The sequence below is a fragment of the Hibiscus syriacus genome, unplaced genomic scaffold, assembly GCF_006381635.1.
Source record: "Hibiscus syriacus cultivar Baekdansim isolate YM2019G1 unplaced genomic scaffold, ASM638163v2 tig00117056_pilon, whole genome shotgun sequence".
In the NCBI taxonomy this organism is placed as follows: Eukaryota; Viridiplantae; Streptophyta; class Magnoliopsida; order Malvales; family Malvaceae; genus Hibiscus; species Hibiscus syriacus.
Genome location: NW_024063539.1, coordinates 8,142,205 through 8,164,069, shown reverse-complemented (window position 1 = coordinate 8,164,069; position 21,865 = coordinate 8,142,205). Strand labels below are relative to the sequence as shown.

At 34.5% G+C, this 21,865-nt stretch overlaps 1 protein-coding gene and 1 pseudogene across 1 annotated transcript; one reads left to right on the top strand and one right to left on the bottom strand.

Annotated features, from left to right (window-relative positions):
• The first annotated feature begins 18,612 nt into the window (after positions 1-18,612).
• LOC120198505 lies at positions 18,613-19,570 on the top strand (annotated as a pseudogene).
• Positions 19,571-20,034: 464 nt separating this feature from the next.
• Positions 20,035-20,397, bottom strand: LOC120198598 (tubulin beta-1 chain-like). Its single transcript, XM_039199908.1, has one exon. It carries the CDS (start codon positions 20,395-20,397, stop codon positions 20,035-20,037), a length of 363 nt encoding a protein of 120 aa, XP_039055839.1.
• Positions 20,398-21,865: the final 1,468 nt, after the last annotated feature.

Below are 21,865 nucleotides of genomic sequence, written 5' to 3'. Positions count from 1 at the left end.
TAATTAATTCATTTGGGCCCTCAATTTTAATTTTTTACTCCGGATTCCTCTTAATTTCACTCTATGTTTTGTTATTATTTCAATTTAGTCCTTTATGTTTTATTTTATATATTTTTTGTTATTTAATTAATAATACTTTTATATTATATATTTTGTTTATTTCATTTTTTTCCTAATATATATATATATATATATATTATTTAATCATTTTTTCATTTATTTTATTTCATTTTTTAAACTAACCTTCTTATTTTCTCTCTCTTTATTTTATTATTTTATATTTTTATTACTAACTTTTGTTTATCTTTGTTATTTATTTTTTATTATATTAATGTATATATATATATAACTTGTTCTTTTTCAATCTATTTATCATTATTTTACCATTTGACATTTTCAGTGGTAATTTCAATCAATCGAAGGTAAGTAATTCGAATCGAGTTTTTAAAATTTTAATTTTAATTGTAAATTTTCGTAACTAAGACAACCAACAAATTAATTGGTACCGAAAGGGTGGTTCAAGGGTGTTAATCATTACTTGACCGTAACCGACTCCCGAACCAGACACATTTATGGTACAACGTAGATCAAGTAAGATGGTGTCCGACCCACCTAAATTCATTTTAAAATGGTTGGTGGCGACTCTAACCTAAATTAATTCAAGTCGAAGCCCAATTCCGGGCCCACCGAAAGACGGGCCCGATAGCTTGGCGACTCTACTAGGGACAAGTAAGTGAGTTATACCAGAATTAATTTTTGGTTGTTTTTTATGCGAAAATGGTAAATTTTAATTTTAATTTAGTCATTCGATTCCAATTATTTTCCTTTGTTTATTTCTCAAATAAATAGTTGTACTGACATTTTTTTTCAATGATTTCAGATTTTTGAAAAGTTTCTATCTCTAGCTCTATACCCGAGCTCTGAACCCTATTTAAGTAGGGGATAAAAACGACGCATTCGTGTGAATTTATTCACCGCACAGGCCTAGTAAGTAGCCTTCGGGATTCATATACCTTATGTCGTCGTGTGAATTTATTCACCGCACAGACATAAGGGAATGTGTCCTCTCGAGTTTAACTTAGTCCACACAAGCTTGTAATGGGCTTAGGACTAAGGGGTAGGCAAGCCCAAAGGGGTACCAACAAGGAGAACTCGAGTACCCTTTTAGAACCTAAACCGGGATAGTATAGGGAATTAGAGCCCATCCCAAAACCTCATTTCAAACCCTAGGCTGCTTTGTTTCCTGCTTTATTTTCTGTTCAAAGCATGCGAACTAGACAAATATGCGGTTAGGATTTGTTTGAAATTAGCATGCATGATAGAGATCTTTTCCGGGTAGGAATTAAAGCATGTGTGGTAAGATTTTTTATTTTTTAGTGTTTTGATTTACCTCACTAACTCTTTTTATTTTTTATTCTCTTTCATCTTGCTTTCATCATTCGCATCATTTAAAAGATGTGTTGATCCACCAAAAACGTGTTTGTTAAACATGAATAATCTACATTAATAGACAAAGGGGTTGTAATACAAGAGATAAAAATGCAGAGGACAATCTACAAGGCGACTATGTGTCGCATTCAATCCAGAAGACGTGGTGCTCACAATTGAAGAGTGTATCACTCTGCTGTATTATAAAAGACTCAGAATGAAATGGGTCTACATCAAGCACAATGAAAGTCTATCTTTGAAGAACTGACTGGCAGAGGTTGCAGGGACAAGATGAAGTGAGTCCCTTCAAAGACAATAATGACAAAATGATAGCTGAAATGGGAGACCCTTGCTGACGAATTCAAGAAACATACAAATGAACTTCACATAGTTCCTATCAATTGAGGGCTCCAATGATGTATTCGTTGAAAATAGGTTTAACAAAAGATAAATGCCAGATATGCAGTCATTCGAGACTTCTTGGGCCAGTACAAAAAGCAACTCAACTTTTGCACAGATCATCCAGAGAAGCCAGAGCGGTTCGACAGGTTATTCAACCGGTGACAAACGAAGACAGAAGACTAGTCAACATGTCAGAAGCTGTCAGGATATTTTTGTCTATTAAAAGATAAAACACTTTTGTCTCCAATAAGGATTATTTCTAATAACAGACACATTTTTGGATCAATGCCTCGAACATTGCACGCATCATGCATTCCTGCATATTTCACATTATTTTTCTTTTTTATTACATTCACATGTCTCATAAAAAATGAGAACATTTTGATTATATTCCCAGGACCTATAAAGAGCTTTACTAGCAACTTCTTGACACCCATGTAGTGTCACCATACATGGTGGAAACCATGAAGTCCCCATACCCCAAGTGGTATGACGAGAATGCTCATTGTGAATATCATGGCGGTATCCTAGGGCACACAATTGAGAATTGTTACACATTCAAGAGAGTCATGCAGAAGATGCGTAACAGAACTAGATCGCCTTCAACAACTTGAGGGCATCCAAGTGAGGAAGATCATTTCATCAATTGAGTCATTATATTTGAATTTGTTTTTTTTCATTTTTCTCAAGTTTTTGTAAGGACTTTTAAAGAAATTTATGTTACGAAAACTTGCAAACTTGCAATTCTTTGAATATCATTTGAATTAAGAAAATCTGTAGATGATTCAAAGTTACAAATCTTTGACGAAGTAACATGATTTAAAACAAGGACTTTTGACCTTACCCAAAATATACACTTAAACACCACACCCTGCTCTTACAATTAACCAATGTAACATTTTCCTTTCATAAGGTGCAGACAACATGGGGTATCATTTGCATATGAAAATTACTATAATTTTTGTTTAAGACGTTCAATGATGATCATTATCTTTACAGATGGAATAGTCGAGTAAGTGAATTTAGTTTAGGTCAGTTGCTTGAAAATTGAACTCTAAAGATGAAATTTTTGACTTTCAACAACACCTAGACTATAACAGGTTCTTCTTGATAATCTTAAGAAGTTAAATCTGTAAAGTTGAGCTATTCCACTAAGGCAATTGGTTATAGAGGAAACTTGAATGCCCTGGCCTTATGAGTAGATTACATTCAAACCATGACATTGCTCGAACACTTGGTAATTCAGTGTTTACTCCAATGCTATTGTCCAGTTGAAGACTTTGTGATGAGATGAACCCTTCAGTTAACTTGATAAAACTGATTATAATGTTATGTTGTCCCTCTAAAGCAATTGGTTAAACTCCCCGACTTTATGGATTCAACTAACCAGATAACGGCAAAATAAATCAAATTTATCTAAGCAAGAAATTTTCGGTAATGATGGACTAAAGGAGTTAAGGAACATCTGGTATAGTCAATTTCACACGAGCACTCATGAATTTCATTTTTAGACCGATATTTCTGCACTACCTTTGTTAGAGGAGCTTACAAAACTTGAACAAATGAAAGATTTCAGAGGACCGAAATAAAAGGTCTAGTAATTGATCATGTTAGTTGCGTCATTTTTTCCACACCCAATTAAAATGCCAAACCAAAAAAGTATGTTGCGATATTTCAAAAAATGACATTTTGGGTTACCGAAACCTTAGAAAGAAGGCTAACCTAAAGCCAACTCATCCATTTGAACATTTTTCAAAGAGCTGTAACTCTGAAAGCAGTAAAAGAGCTATTGATTCCTTTGATATACTTTGAACTCATGTTTATAATTTGATTCAATTGCGAATAATATTTTACAGAATTTTTATCATTTTCCCTCCTAAAAACAAGAAAAAGGAGAAAAATAATTATAAACAGGATAGTCTCAAGTGTGAAAAGTTCTGGAAGCTGTTAAGGCTCATTTTGTCTATATTGAATAAAAAAAACAATGCCAAGTTTCGAGCACTTAACATTCTTGAAAACAATTAGTTCGAGAGGCCAGATATAATTTGTGACATCAACCTGAGAAAAAAATAGGGCATGGTCGATTCCAATGACAAGACCATCAGACAAAAATGAGGCTCCATCCAAGAGATAAAACAAAATTAATTCATGTTGCATGCATCTTAGACATACTTAAGCATCACATTTATCATTTTTTTCACATACATAATTTTTGCAGCTTTAGAGTCAAGTTTCAACTTCAAGGCGAAAGATACTTGATTCAAAAGAGTTTGTAAAAAATTGATGGTGATTGCTTAACTCAGCAGCGAGGAGCTACACCTCAACTAATTTGACATATTGAAATATCGACAGATCTTAGAATCAACTTCAGATGAGTTCGAGAGCTAATTTAGAATAGATCTAGTTCACGTTTTCAAGCCAGATTTCAACTCCATGACAGAGGACATTCGGATGACAAAATTTGGCTTTCCTATGAGGAGGGGGTAATCCAAAGAATTATGATCGGTTTAGACCCACGAATGGGGGCCATCTTTCATTTAGAGGAAATTTACAGTACACGTTAAGTCGAGAAAAGCTGACTGTTAACAAACAACTTTTCAGTTTCATTCAGAGTCAATTTCATCTTCACAACGAAGGATATTAGACTCAAGACAACACAAGTTGAACTTTACAGTGAAGGGGAAACTGACTGTCAACAAATAACTTTTCAGTTTCATTCAGAGTCAATTTCAACTTCATAACGAAAGATATTGGACTCAAGACAATACAAGCTCAACTTCACAGTGAATGGGCGACCGACTGTCAATAAACAACTTTTCAGTTTCATTCAGAGTCAATTTCAACTTCACAACGAATGATATTAGACTTGAGACAACACAAGCTCAACTTCACAGTGAATGGGCGGCTGGCTGTCAACAAACAACTTCCCAGTTTCATTCAGAGCCAATTTTAACTTCACAGCGAAGGATATTGGACTCGAAACAATACCTGCTTGGATTTCAACTTCACAACAAAGGATATCTAATTCGAGGCTCAACTTCACCAAATTCACAACGAAGGGAATTGTACCCACCAAAGGCCTTCGAGTTCGACTACGCTTAGCTCCAAGGCACATTATTTGCAGCATAACTTAAATCGAGAAGGGTTATCTGCCAACAAAGACCTTCGAGTTCGACTACGCTCAGCTCCAAGGCATATTATTTGTAGCATAACTTAAGTCGAGAAGGGTTATCTGCCAACAAAAGACCTTTGAGTTAGACTACGCTTGGTTCAACGACATATCATTTGCAGCATAGCTTAAGTCGAGAAGGGCTATCTGCCAACCAAAGACCCTCGAGTTCGATTACACTCAGCTTCGAAGGCACATCATTTATAGCATAACTCAAGGCTAGAAGGGTTATCTGTCACCAAAAGACCTTCGAGTTCGACTACGCTCAGCTCCAAGGCACATCATTTGTAGTATAGCTTAAGTCGAGAAGGGTTATCTGCCAACCGAAGACCTTCGAGTTCGATTACACTCAGCTTCGAGGGCACATCATTTACAACATAGCTCAAGGCAAGAAGGGCTATCTCTCAATAAAATTGTCGAGTTCGGTTCCATTCACCTCGATGACAGCTCAATCACACTACTGTCCGGTTGCAATCGAGGTTTTCAAGTCGAGAAGAAGACCCGGGTTAATCGTGCCTCAGTAAAAAAAATCGTTTCCCGACAGCATAGCTTAAGTCGAGAAAAGCTATCTTTTAACGAAGACCCTTCGAGTTCGATTCCATTCAGCTCGAGGGCTTATCAACCACATGGTAGAGTCAAGAAACTACTTTCCAGTCGAATTTTTTAACTGAGGTCTTCAAACCTAGAAGAAGACCGAAGTTGACTACAATTTTGCAATGATAAGCCACAATCCGATTCAAATCCCAAATTACAGCTTCAACTCCATATTATTTCGAGATGGACTCGACTTCACGATGGAGGGGTCATCTGCAACTCAAATTCGACAGGGAGTTATTCCTAATTCAAATCAATTTTCAGCTCCATCGAGCGAAAATTTGTGTCATTTTATCTTTATCCTATTTTCGTTCCAAGAAAAAAGACAAAGAGGGGCAGCTGTAGACACTCATTTTCGCCCAGAGTTATTTTGTTATATATATATTATTATTATTATTTTATATATATATATATGTATATAGTAATATAGTTTGTGAAAATGTTTTTGACAAAATATAATATATAATTTTCAGAAAACGATTTTCGAAAGTTTGTATATTATATGGTTTTTGAAAATATTTTTAAAAATATATATAATATATAGTTTTGAAAACATTTATATATTATATAGTTTTTAAAACATTTTGAAAACTTATATATAGTTTTTAAAACATTTCGAAAACTTATATGGTATATAATTCTTTTAAAACATTTTTGAAAAATTATATAATATATAATTTTAAAAACATTTTTGGAAAAATTATATAATATATAGTTTTAAAAACATATTTTTTGAAAACTTATATAATATTTTTAAAACATTTTGAAAACTATATAATATATAGTTTTGAAACTTTTTTTTAAATATAATATATAGTTTTAAAAAATATTTTTGAAGTATATATTATATAATTTTTATTATATTATATTATTATTATTTATTTATTTTTTTTATTATTTTCTTTTCATGTTTTTTTTAGGGTCAAATAATAGTCTAGATTTCAGTCCAGATTGGGCCTGAACTAGTCTAACAGTAAATTAGGGTTCTCACGGATTTCACAACGTCGCATGGAACAAGTTACAAGGGCAGTTAGAAGCCACCAAACAACCAGGCAAAAATCTGGCCAGAAACCGGTCACGGGGCAGCACATCCCAGCTAAATTGGGACTGACCCATCCCGTTTTAGTCGGGCAAGTAAGGAACGGTACGATAATGGTGGGAACAACCTGTTGAGGGCGGAGATAACAAGCGTCGGTGGTGGGTATAAATACCCCACCACCATCAATAACAGGGGGCATCAACGACCGAGTAACATCGGGAAACAGAACCCACGAACACAGTAAACCAACCATCACAAAGGCAGAACCAAATGACCATCAACAGGGTCATAACAACCAACCACAAACAATCGAGCCCATCAGCGCAGTAAACCAAACACAAACAAAAACTAAACACAACCATCGACCACAAAACAAGGCAGCAAAAAAAAACGAAGCAAGCATATTTGAAACAATAAAGAACATAACCCAAAAGATTCGATTTTTAAACCAATCGGAAGGGAGCACGGTCGTGGAGCACCAACGGTCATCGGAAGGTGAAGAGGCTTGTCGGGAAAGGTGAGAACCGAGTGGTATTTTGTTAGATCTGCGACTATAAGGGCTTGTTTTGTTGATTTGGGGCTTAGATTCGATTTCACGACGATGAGGGAGTTATTTTCGTGTGTTCGGGTCGGCAGTCGGTGTGGCGTTGGCATGATGGGGAGGCCACCGGAGCTGTGGCTTGATATCGCCCATTTGAGAGAGTATGAGAGATGGGTGGGGGCCTTTTCTTAGAGAGGAAGCAAATGAAGGTTTTAGGGGGATTATTTTGGGTTATATAGCAACCTGATGGATCGAACCATGTGTGAACCAACCCGGACTAGGGATTCGCCTGTTTCTATTGTAAAAGAGGGTAAACTATGTTTTTGATCCCCCTGATTTATAATTAATTCATTTGGGCCTCAATTTTAATTTTTTACTCTGGATTCCTCTTAATTTCACTCTCTGTTTTGTTATTATTTCAATTTAGTCCTTTTTGTTTTGTTTTTTATTTATTTATTTTGATATTTAATTAATAATACTTTTATATTATATATTTAGTTTATTTCATTTTTCCCCTAATATATATATATATATATATTATTTAATCAGTTTTTCATTTCCTTTTTTAAATTTAATTTATTTCCTTTTTTAAACTAACCTTCTTATTTTTCTCTCTCTTTATTTTATTATTTTATATATTTTACTAACTTTTGTTTATCTTTGTTATTTATTTTTTATTATATTAATGTATACATATATATATATATATATATATATATATATATATATATATATATATATATATATATATATATATATATATATATATATCTTGTTCTTTTTCCTTCGTATTTATCATTATTTTACCATTTGACATTTTCAGTGGTAATTTCAATCAATCGAAGGTAAGTAATTCGAATCGAGTTTTTTAAATTTTAATTTTAAATTTTCGCAACTAAGACAACCGACAAATTAATTGGTATCGAAAGGGCGGTTCAAGGGTGTTAATCCTTCCTTGACTGTAATCAACTTTCGAACCCGACACGTTTCTGGTATAACACAAATCAGGTAAGATGGTGTCCGACCCACCTAAATTCGTTTTAAAATGGTCGATGGCGACTCTAACCCAAATTAATTCAAGTTGAAACACAATTTCGGGACCAACCGTAAGACGGCTCTGACAACAGTTTAACATTAATCTGATTTATTTCTAGGTCAATTTTAAATTCATCAAAGGTAAGTAATTCTAATCAAAATTTTTAAATTTTAATTTAATTTTTAATTTTCCCAATTTAAGGCAACCGAGAAATCAAATTGGTATGAAAAGGGCAGTATAAGGGTGCTAATCCTTCCTTGACTGTACTCAACTCTTGAACTAGATTAATTTATGGTAGAACGAATATAAGACAAATGGTAGGTTAAAGTGTCCGGTCAACCTAATTTTAAATGATCAGTGGCGGCTCCAACACATTAATTCACGTCAGAATTCGATTTTGGGCCCACCCGAGGGACAGTTACGACAGCTTGGTGACTCCGCTGGAGACAGTTAAAAGAGTCATGCCGAAATTGATTTTTGATTGTCTTCTTAAGCGAAAATTGTAAGTTTACATTATAATTTATCTTTTCGATCCTTTTTATTTACCTTTGATTATTTTTTTTCAAATAAATAGTTGTACTGATGTTTTCTTAATGATTTCAACTTTTTCAAAAATTCATTCATCTCAGGCTATATTGCCGAGCTCCAAACCTTTTTTAAGTAGGGGGTGAAAACGATGCCTTTGTGGGAATTTATTCTCTGTATAAGCCTAGCAAGTAACTTTCGAGATTCATATACTTTATGTATTCGTGTGAATTTATTCTCTGCACGGACATAATAGAATGTATCCTCTAGAGTTTAACTTTGTCTACATGAGCTTATAATTGGCTTAGGACTGAGGATTTGGCAGACCCAAGGGGGCACCAGCAAGGAGAACTCGGTTACCTTTTTTAGAACTGAAATGTGATGTTGCAAGGAATTAGAGCATACCCCGAAACTTCATTTCAAAACTTAAGATGCTTGATTTAGTTCATGCTTTGTTTTCTGTTCAAAGCATAGGAATTAAAAATATATACGTTTAGGATTTGTTCAAGAAAATAACATGCGGGATAGAGATCATGTCCTGGTAGGAATAAAAGCATGCGGGGTAAATATTATGTGGGGTAGAAAATTTTATTTTATTTCTATTTCACTAACTTTTTTTTTCTTTCATTTCTATTTTATTTCCATCTTTATCATTTGCATCATTTAAAGAGGTGTTGATCTACAAAAGTTTTCGTTTAAACTCGAATAGTTGGCATTAATGGACAAATGAGTTATAATGTAAAAGGTCGAGAATGCAGAAGTACGTCTATAATCAGAAAGGACTCAGAAGGAAAAAGAGGACATTCTGCAAGACAATTATGTGTTAGATCTGGATGGCTACGCTTCCATCAGCCTCAAACAGAATGATACTAAGGAGTTGTGAAACATTTAGGACAACTGGAAAACTGACAGAAAACAGAAGTTTTATCAACGATACGGTGATATGCGCACCTGCTCTATGTCAAGATAGACGAACCTTTGATTGAAGCTTTGGTACAATTTTGGAATTCAGGGTATAACTTCTTCACCTTCAACCAAGAAGACATTGTGCCCATAATTAAGGAGTATAACACCCTGTTATATTGTGAATGAATCAGAATGGATTGGGTCTTTATTAAATAAATCAAGAATTAGCCGTTCAAAAATTGGTTGGCAAAGGTTGCAAGGGTTGATGAAAACTGGGTAACTGGGCAAAGGTGAATGAATTGATTAGACTCACATCAAGCAGTTAATGAAGAATCACCCTAATGAATGGAAGGTGATTGATCTTTTCGCACTGGGTATGTATGGCTTGGTTATCTTCCCAAAAAATTTGGGATATATTGAGGCAGTTGTGGTGGAATTATTCGAACAACTGGCAAAGTGAGTGAATCCTGCACTAGTAATCCTAGCTAAAACTTTTCGATCACTAAACTACTACAAAAAAACTGGTGGAAGACGTTTTATAGGGTGCTCACAGCTACTTCAGGTTTGGATCCATAGTCATTTTTGGAAAACTAATGGGATCTCTTACCACCGGTTCAGTGCGACATATTCACCTTTGGAAAATTCCTTACACAAAAATGGCGAGAAGACATTCCAAATGAGATATTGATAAAAGTATTTAGGCACCTCTAGGACAAGGACATCATGTGGAGAGCCCTTTGGTTGACTCATAGTGACATCCTTTACCGATGCGGAGTTTCAGGCGTAGTAATGTTATTCAACCTGTGAGGAGGAGTAGGTTATTCTTCGCTTTTAGCACTTCGACAGTATGAGGTCCGTCAGTTTTTCCCAGTTACACATGAACTATCTGGATATGAATTCCCATATTATGAAGATAATTACGAGAATAAAGTTAAATATATAGCCGAGTCATGGAAGAAGATATTTCGTACAGATGTTGTGGCGGCTAAAGACATGCTTACTCCAGACTATATGGAATAGAGGAAGTTGAGGAAAAATGACACTATTCCCATATCGGATCATGAAGACACTCAGACCGTTGAAGAGTACATTAAATCAGTTCCCTCTGAGCTGGAGATAGCAAAGAAGAAATTTGAAGCTGAAAAAGAGGAACTGAAATAAAGATTGAGAGAGATAGAAGCTGAAAAATTCCAATAGAAGCTAGATGTCGACACTCAAAAGGATCAAGCAGACATATTAGAAAAGGAACATAAGAAAGTCTACTTTAAGTTAGAAGATATGAGAAAAGGGTATCAAGAATAGGTACAGAAAAACACTAGCTTGAAAAAATTTCTGCGTATTGGAAAGATGAAGTCGGCAGCCTAAAAAGGAAATTTGAAGAATAAGATGACATATTAAAGACGTCCCAAAGATAGTTATCAGAAAGTCAACATCAGAACAAATGGATAAAGACCAAGGTAATTGATCGCGAAAGCTCCATTCAAAGGCAACAGAAACATGATAAAACTCAAGCTAAAATGGAGATCATTGTGAATAAATTCAGGAAACAGGCGAATAAACTCCAAATTATCCCTTTTGATGGAGAACTCCAGTGGAGTTTCCATTAGGAACATGCTTAACAAAGGGTAAAAGCTAGAGATGCGGTCATTCGGGACTTTCTAGAGTAGGTACAAAAAATAACACGCCACTTGCATGGTTTAGCAAAAGAAACTGGGTGGTCTGACAAGGTATTCAACTAGTGAAAAAATAAGCAAAAAGATTATTTAACTTATTAGAAATCGTTCGAGTCTAAAATATCTAGTTAGAATGAACCTTTGAATTGCAATTGGTATATTAGAAGTAACACTTTTGTCCCAATAAAGTCTATTTATAATAATAGACACGTTTTGGATTAATGCCTCAAAAAAAATTTCATACATCATACATTTTTGCATATTTTCTGCATTTTCATTTCTCTACATTCAAATTAACCAACAGAAGATGTCTCATAAAAAAAATACACAAACATTGGGCACACCTCATCAAGCACTGGACACATCTCATCCATAAAAAAGAAGAATATGTAAGCAAATTGCTCAACTTGAGGAAAACATGTTGAGATTGTAAAAGGAACTTGATGAGAAAATAAGTCAGAATCAACAAAATACCTTGAATTCCATCACTAGGAACCAAGATTCATTAGTTTTCCAGATTGTTGCAAGGTTGTCTGGCCTGAATCAAATGAATACTCTTGGGACATGGGCATCTGAAGGAGTGGTTGTACCACCTACTCCACAGTTAGTTATTTCACCTGGAATCTTGCCAGGGCTTCAAGGGGATTCATCTGTTCCAAAAGCGCAGGCCTCAGTAATCAACCCTCAAAATAATCCAAATAATTATTGTATTCCAGATTTTGATGAGGAAACTAAAACAAAGAAAATTGAGGAAAATATCTAGCAGTTGGAAGATCAAATAAAGAAAATTAGAGGAGAGGGTAATTATTATGGAGTTGATGCTCTGTAATTAAGTTTGGTCCCATATTTGATTATTCTTCATAAGTTTAAAGTCCCAAATTTCGAGAAGTTTGATGGGAATAGTTCCCCCTCAACTCACATCACCATATTCTATCGAAAGATAACAGGATATGTCGGGAATGACCAGCTCATGATTCACTGCTTTCAGAAGAGTCTAGAAGGTTCAACCATTCGGTGGTACAATCCACTAACTGCTATCCCGTTAGGACGTGGAAGGATCTTGTCAAGTTGTTCTTGGAGCAATACAAGCATGTAAATGACATGAGACCAGATCGTGTTATGGTGCAAAGTATGGAGAAGAAGCACAAAGAAAGTTTCATGTAGTATGCACAGTGATGAAGGGATTTAGCTGCGCAGGTTCATCCACCTCTAGATGAGAAAGAAACAAGGAAGCTCTTCATACACACTTTTAAGACCCTTTTCTTCATGTATTTGGTTGCAATTAAATCCGAGAATTTTTCTGATATGGCGATGGATGTAGAGATAATAGAAACGACCATTAAGAAAGGAAAGATAGACGGATGTGGGTCAAGTAGAAGACATCCCATGAAGAGGAGAGAATAAGAGATCAACAACATCAAAGCTTTCAACACCAGAAAAAATGTTATGATTTTTAAATAAAAACTAATTACAGTTGTACGTCAAGTACTTTTAGACAAGATTCTAGGGAACCAAGGAGAGAAAAAGGAAATTAGCATTTTGATCTTATTCCCATGACATATAAGGAGTTGTATCAATAACCTTTTGACACGCATATGGTGTCACCATATCCATAAGAACCTCGAAAGCCCCTATACCCCAATTGGTATGATAAAAATGCACACTGATAATATCATGGACTCCCCGGGTCATGCTATCGAAAATTGCCTCGCCTTTAAGAGAATTTTCAAAGAATGCAGCGAGAACTAGATTCATTTCAACAATTCAGAATCATCTCTAAGAAAATGAAGTAAATGCAATCACCGAGGAAAATGATAAGAAGGTCAAAACCAGAGTTTCCGAAATGAAGTCATTCTGGCTTGGGTATGAAGGCAAATGATAAATGAGGGGTTTCTTGCACCGTATCCCAACACATCAGATTGCAAGGGTGGCAATCATTGCTATTATGACAATAAATACGAACAAGATGTACAATAATATGTCGAATTTAGAGCCTTGATCCACCTAATGATAGACATAAAAGAGCTGAAATTTTACGAAGAAGGCAAGGACACTCAAAAAGCGGATATTTGTGCAACTTGAGATGCATCTAAAAAGTGAATGCCACAATCGAGGAATGGGGCATCTTGGGACGAGACAAGAGGAGATCATCACCATTACCATATAGTTGTGTTGCCTATGAAATAATGTCTTGTTTGAATTTGTCTTTTATATGCCTGAAACTTTCTTTTAAAAAATGGCATTTCTTTAAGTAATAGAGCATTGTTTGAAATTCAGTGAATATCAAGTATAATGAAATGCACATTTTGAGAAATGAAGTTATAGCCTTTTGACATATACCAAGATCAATTTTTTTTTAAAATAATATCCACATCCTTTACCCGAAAAGAGAAAAATGTTTTCTTATGCATACAAGTATGGAAGTAAACAAGATGAGGCATCTCTGATGTATGACATTGGAAGACCAGTTAGTTTGCATGTCTGTTAAGGATGTTCCGTGACGATATACAATTTTCACAAATGGAATGGTGGAATAGACAAATTTGGATTAGATCATTTGCTTAGGAATTGAGCTTTAAAGATGAAATTTTCTGATTTTCACTAACACTTAGACTATAACAGATTCTTCCTGAAAAATTTAGAAAATCTCAAAATCGAATAATTAATGTGATATTAATGAATGATAATTTTAACAATGCTGGGGGAACTCCGCTGAAAGTAGTAGGCATGAAGGTAATATCCGAGCTTTATGAAGTGAGTTTCGTTTAAGTTTTTCAAGTCGAAGACTTTCTGACACTCGAATCATTTCATTAAGGGTATTCTGCTAAAGTAATGGGCAATGTTAATTTCCCTAACTTTATGAATAAGAGTATATTCAGATCATGACACTAGTATCTATGTGTCGATATGAATCTCCCATCAAAATCTAAAGCGAGGACATCAAGTTTAACAAAACATAGTTTAAAGAAGGTGGTAAAGCTGGGATAAACATGGATTTGAGATTAAATTTTGATGAAAGGTGGACTACGAGAGTCAGTAAACATTTTTATAGTTGACTACACAAAATCACTCAGGGGTCTTGTTTTTAGATTGATATTTCTGCACTATCTCTGCTTAAGGAGTATACGAAATTTGAACAAAAGGAAGATTCCTGAGGACTGAAATATAAATGCTCTCTAAAGGGCCTTACAGTGGAATGCATCAGTTGCACTATTTTCTTCACATCCTATTTGAAAATCATGAAAATCAAAACCAAATTTTATTGTCTTCCCATATAACACATGGATCTTGACACTTGTCAAAGGGATATAATTTTTTAAAACAACTTCTGTGATTCGTTTATTTGATATTTAGTGAACTGATACTCTGTTTAAATTGCTTTGACATTATTTTTATACCAAACTTTTTAAAAAAAATAAGAGATATATCTCAGGCAAGACATATTTTCTATAAAAAAAAATTGGTTGAAGGACCTGAAACGGTGTGAGTCATCTCCAGGTTTCCAATCTCTTGTCCTTCCATCACTCGTGCCTCTTGATTAGTTCCTATCAAAACAGATCTTGACGTTGCGAAAAAGAAGGTAGCGTTACAATCCATTGTCAGACGTGATACTAGATCAAAGGGAAAAAATAACTATTCTAACCAATCATTTCAAAGTAAGTATGAGCAATAAGGATGGCCACTTATTCCATTGTAGTGTATCTCTTTACTATGAAAATGGTCGCCTAAGAAGCTACAAGAGACCAACAGTATTGAGTTGGCTGGAAAGGATTTCGCTTATGATGGTGAGACAAAATTGTTAACTATTAGGTCTCTCCTGAAGCATGAGTTCACTATTGTACTTGAGGATGCCATATCAAAGAGAAACAATGTGAATGCAAGCCATGATGGTAATGACAACCCAAATGAGTGTGAAGGGAAGAGAGCGATACACTTATAACTCAAATACGTTTAGAGTAAAGATAAGTTTTGCTGCCAAGTACTCTGTGAGTACAAGAAGCCGAGAACTCACAAAAATCACTGAGGGTGCTTGATATAATTTCAAGGCAGCATGCCCTCTTGTTCATCAGTCTTTTTTCCATGATAATCAGAATAATTTTACAGACACTGGAGGAGGTACCCTTGGCTGTAGAAGTTTTCGTTTAAACTTCCAAACCACGTAAGGAAACCTTTCATTGAATATTGATGTGTCAACTACGATGATGATTCAACAAGTTCCAGTAGTTGATCACCAACTAAAATGCAAAAGAGTCTTACTCTGTCGAGTAAACCAAGGCTAAAAGATCACTTAAGAATCTATGGATTAAAATTGACATATACAATCAGGAGTGCAAGATCACTGGATTGAGTCAACAAATGAGCAAATGTCAGATATTTTTTATGAAGGCATCAGTGCTAGGGCATGATCGATTCCAAGGACAAGAGTCAATTCAAAAGTCATTACGGTTCAGTTTAACTCAACGACGAGTGGCTAGTTTCTAGTTAAAGTTTTCAAGCTAGATTTCAACTCCATGACGGATGATATTCGACTGACATAATACCTCACTTGGTTTTCTCGCAAAGAGGAGTCACTCGAAGAACATCTCACATGGCCTGCTCGTAAAAGGGGAGTCATCTGAAGAGCATCTCACCCGGTTCAGACCCGCGAAGGGGAACCACCTGAAGAATATACCACTTCGCTTTTCCGTGAAGTGGAGTCACACGAAGAATCAATATCGACTTAAACCGTGAAGGGGAATCGTTTCAACTTTTTTTGTTGTTTTCCTTGCAACTTTTAATTAACATCAAATTGATCCTTAATTCTTTTCAATTTATTCCTTTTTTTATTTGAATTTTCCTTCTTTATTTTTTTTTATTTAATATTTATTTATTCATTTTATTTATTTTACAGTTTAACATTAATCTGATTTATTTCTAGGTCAATTTTAAATTCGTCAAATGTAAGTAATTCAAATCGAACTTTTAAATTTTAATTTTTACAATTAAGACAACCGAGAAATTAAATTTGTATCGAAAGGCAGTAAAAATGTGCTAATCATTCCTTAATTGTAATCGACTCCCGAACTCGATTAATTTTTGGTAAAACGAAGATCCGACAAATGTTAGGTTAAGGTGTCCGATCAACCTAATTTTAAATGATCGGTTCCAACACATTAATTCAAGTCGGAATCCGATTCCGGGATCACCCGAGGGACGGTTACGACAATATACTATATAGAATCGAGAGATTCGACTCAAATTTAAAAATAATCTACTAATTAATAAAAAAATTGAGTTATTCAAATTACTATTTGATTATTCAAGTTTTATTTTATAATTAGATTTGAATATAATTTTTTTTAAATCAAGTCGAATTTATAAAATTATATCAAATTAATTAGAATCTAAATATAAAAGATCAATTTTTTAAATCTAGTAATAATTTTATTCGACCCTACTTTCTTTAATGCAACAACTGACTGCATTTATTATAAGTCACTCCTTTTTCCAGAAAACATATATGAGGAAGCTTCACTGTAATTCTGGGTTCCATAATTTCAAATACTATATTTTTTATCTGGCAAGATAAAAAGTTAAAAAAAAATGGTGGGTTTGTCGATGTCTACCTGACCCTTCGCACTTTACAAAATGGCCCATCAATACAATCCACCCCTTTCCTCATTAAATAATCAAAATAAAGTAATTTATTTTCATCTTTTACAACACAAAGGGGTTTGAATTTGGAGGGTTTTGCTTGGAATTGATAAAGACTCGAGAGTTGAAGCACTTTATCATTTTTGCTGCGGGTATCAAACAAAATTAAGGTTTTATTAAGTGATTATAATATATTTATTTATAATTTTAATTATTAATAACATATATATAATCTACAAATATAATTATTCGAATCTAAACCTTTAAGATAGAACAATATTCTCTTTAATTATCGAGTCTACTAAATGAATTAACAAAACCGAAGTTTTTCTTTGACAATTTGAAAACTTACCCACATTTTGTTTTATATATTTGTAAGGATTAAAGTACATTAAATGCCATTGAATTGATTGAGTTTAACTTTTGATATCATAAAATAATAATTAAATTTATCAAAATTTTTAGATTTATTATAATATTTTAATAAATATTTTACAATAATAACAAATTTAATGATTATTTTATACTTCTTAAAAATTTAGTAATTAAAACGATTGGAAATGATTAAAAGTTTTGGTTTTGGTGTCGGTTGTGATATTCTTTATTTTTTCTCAATAATTATGTCTTTGTGATATATATATATATATATATATATATATTTTTATGGTATGTTTTCTTATCTTTTAGTACATTTGGATATTTTCTATCAGTTGTTTAATTGTTCTTTTTGTTTAACTTTCATAGGGTTATATATGACATTGTCTCGACTGATTAAGATGTCACGTATTTGTTATCATGCTGATTTTTTATATTTTGGTTATTGAGGTTGAATTTGGATACATAATTTGTGTTCGGAGATCACAACATTGAAAATGCGTTGCTATTGTCGATAGTCTTTTAATAATTTTATTTCTTATTGTGGTTCATTTATCTACACAATCAGATCTATTCATATTGATATTTTATTCGAGTTTTTTAATGTATTTTTTTACTTTTTTTATATAATCCTCATATAATTTCAAATGGCTAGTTTATTATGTAATGATGGAAAGAAAATATATAAATTATGTATTTAGTTTATTATTATAATTATAAAATTTTTATTTTTTTACTTTAAAAAAAACTAACGGATTCTATTTTCATCAACAAATTTGTTTCTTAGATAAAACTGTAAATAGACAAAAAGATAAAGTACAATCTGATAATTAAAAAAGTACAAGTGCAAAACTGAAAAATATCCATTATAATATTCCCTCAGTTAGCAACCACTGACACTGAACGACAAATGAACTATGTATTTATTTTTCACAACTAAGCCAGCCCATCCCCCCCTTTGATCATTACATTATTTTCTCTGGTTCTTCACCAACAACCCTAACGAAAAGTAAAAAGAATTCACCTCGTTGTATAGGGAATCATCATCTGGCAATTCCCAGCAGATCATAAAAAACAAAGAACAAAACAAAATCCAGATTTAACTTTTAAGTCATTTCTAGCCCTAGTCTCTATTCTATTTTAAAAGATGAAAAAATAATTTATCTCCAACGTTATTTTTATATTACTATCAACTTTACTTTATTCATAATATTTAACTATTATAATATTAATTTTACTCCGTAATGGAGCAGCGTTGGAGATGGTCTAAGCCTCTAACCCACTTCAGCAATGGCCACAATCTCCATTTCCAAGTACCTCTTCACAGTTCTTATCTTTTTCCACTTTAAAGTATTGGCTGTAGAACAAAGCTCCTCCTTTTCCTTCAACAATTTTAGTAAAGATCCAAACTTTGAGTCTACTATTGCTTTATATGGGGATGCACATGTTGCTCAGCGATTAAACTCACAAATTCGGTGAAATGGAGTGCTGGGAGAGCCATGTATAAGAAAACCATCAGGTTTGTTGAAGGTAAAGCCAGGAACTTTGCTTCTTTTTCAACGTATTTTTCTTTCTCAATGTCCCATGAGAATGGTAATGGCTTGGATTTTGTTATGGTTCCTAGGACTTTTGATGTTAATGTAATGAACAATAGTTCGTTTGGGGTTTCTTTTAATGAAAACCATGTAGGGATTGATGTGGGTAGTCTTGTTTCAGTTAAAGTGAGAAATTTATCATCTGTCAATGTGGTATTAAACCATGGAGAAAAATTACATTCTTGGATTGATTATGAGGTAACATCAAAGAGATTAGAGATTAGGTTGAGTCAAACTAGTAGTACCAGGCCTAATGATCCATTGTTTTTGCACTCGATCGACTTGTCTAAACTGTGGAACGATGAGGAAGTGTTCGTGGGCTTAAGCTCTTCAAACGGGAACTGTTCACAAACAAGCTTTATTCACTCATGGAGCTTTAAGCTAAGGCCGGTTCCGAATTGGATGCATTCTCAGCCACTTCATCGCCTTTAACATCACTCAAGCGCAGCAGTTGCTTTTTGGAAGTGTTTGTTATGTTCATTTTCGGTTGTGCATGTGGCGTAATGACAGCTTCTTGCGTGCTATATCTACGGACCGTCCTTGGTGGTAGGCGTCCAGTAGTGCCTGAATAGTGCAGTGTGCACCCTGTGGTTTCTGAGTACAAGAAAGTCGATTTAGTAGTAGAGAAAGTTGTCAAAGATGACGAGAAATAGATGACTGATTTTGTAAATCGATGGTTTTCTTTTGGTATTGTAGTTGCAGGTTTGTGTGTACTTTTGAGTTTGTAGCTGATGACCAATTGTGAAATATTTAGCTCTTTGTTACATTGTGTTAAATGATTTAAGCATTGAGATTTACCAATAATATACGTCTTTGTTGCCTTATGGTTGTTTGTGCTTCGTTTCGCTGTGAATTAGTGAAATTTGCAGAACCGGGAACAGTATGAGCTGTTATAAGGCTCCATGTTTAGTACATTGAATATTTGTATGATAGACTGGGATGTATGACATTGGCACTTGAAGTTCGAATATTGAAATAACATGGCTGGAATTATTAATATTGAAATTCAACATTCATATTGGCATAAATAAACATGTCCAGATTAATCTATTCTTTTGCCAGAGACTGGCAATTGGTAGTTTATTTTAGCATCTTTTACATAGGCCGAAGAACAGAATCATTCTTCGTCATATACGTCTTCCTCCTCGTCGGCAGTTGCATCTTGGTACTGCTGGTTCTCGGAGACCAGATCATTCATGTTGCTTTCAGCCTCTGTGAATTCCATCTCGTCCATACCTTCGCCTGTGTACCAGTGCAAGAAAGCCTTTCTCCTAAACATAGCTGTGAACTGCTCACTCACACGTCTGAACATTTCCTGAATCGAAGTCGAGTTACCGATGAATGTCGATGCCATTTTCAACCCATTTGGGGGAATATCACAGACTGTTGACTTGACATTGTTTGGGATCCATTCCACAAAGTAGGATGAATTCTTGTTCTGGACATTGAGCATCTGCTCATCAACTTCCTTTGTGCTCATTTTTGTTGGGGACACTCGGTGATTTATAAAACTCGAACTTCTATTTATACGAAATAAAATATTTTACACGAGCTAAATTTGGCACAAGAAGAACCAATTACAATCTATGTCGACAACAAGTCTACAATTTCTCTTACCAAGAATCCAGTCTCCCATAGACGAAGCAAGCATATTGATACAAAGTATCATATATACGAGAGCAAGTGAAGAACAAAAATGTGGAGTTAATTTACTGCAGAACTAAAGATCAACTAACATATATTTTTACAAAACCATTGAGAGCAGATATATTCAACCGACTCAAAGAAAAGCTCGGAATGAAAAGTTGAGATTAAGGGGAGTGCTGTAAGTCAAACTCAATTTAGAATTGTGTAGAAGTTTTCAACGTGGCAATGCACTAATATGTCAAGTCCACCTCCCGAAAGAGTTGTTTTTGTTGACACGTTTTTTCCCTTGATCCTCTCACAACTTGCTTCATTGTAATAAACATTGATCCACTCAAGTTGAAGATCAGAGTCCCCTTGGCACTTCCCGGTCGAGTCGATGCCGTGTTCGGCACAGACCACTTCCCAGAACTTGGCACCGATTTGGTTGCCGCATTGGCCTCCCTGTATGTGAAGTATTTCACGCATTATTTCCGATCAAAACACTCGAAAAGAAAGCAGATATTACAAGGAAATAATCGACTAGTGAATGAAGAAAAAGAGAGTATTAGAGAGGAAGAAGGTGGGGACGGAGGGAGCTTTATAGAAAAAGATAATGGGGTTAAAAGGTAAGAAAATTGTGGGTTTATTTTTTTGAATTTTGAATGACTAAGCGGGAGGAGGAAGGTCCTTCTTTTCCGAAAGGTAATAAAGTAACGCTCAGATTCAATTTCAATAACCAAAATGAGACAAATAGCTGGATTGCATTGGATTATTTATTTGAACCAACCAAAAACAGATTAGATTATGGTGTCATGATGTAGAATTAGAGCACCAAGTGTTCACATGGTAGCCAGCCAATCCCGGGTGCAACAAACACATGGAAACCAACATATTTCCAGTACAGCTTCATCAGTGCACATGGTGAAGAATCAAACTCCAATACTCCACAGAAAGTGCAGACCAATGATCCGTCCAACTCAACTTCCGGTGCAGCAGAGGTTAGTAAGATCGAAATAGGGTTCTCCTCGACATGCAACGGCACATGGTTCCCAGAGTTCCTTGTTTCGCTTATTCGATTGCACTATCCGCGAAAATGACAGTATCCCAAAGCATTATCTAAGGCATTGAAGCTGAAAAACTACTGGAGTGCAAAGGGAAGAGAAGTAAAAACCCTTCAAGAAAGCTTGGAGTAAACCAGAACAACTAACATATTATAGATATTGATCCAATGCAAATTCAAAATAAGTGCTACGGACCGACATATTCCCCTAGTAACTATTCTGCAAATCGTATCCCAGTGATCAAGTAATCCATGAATGATG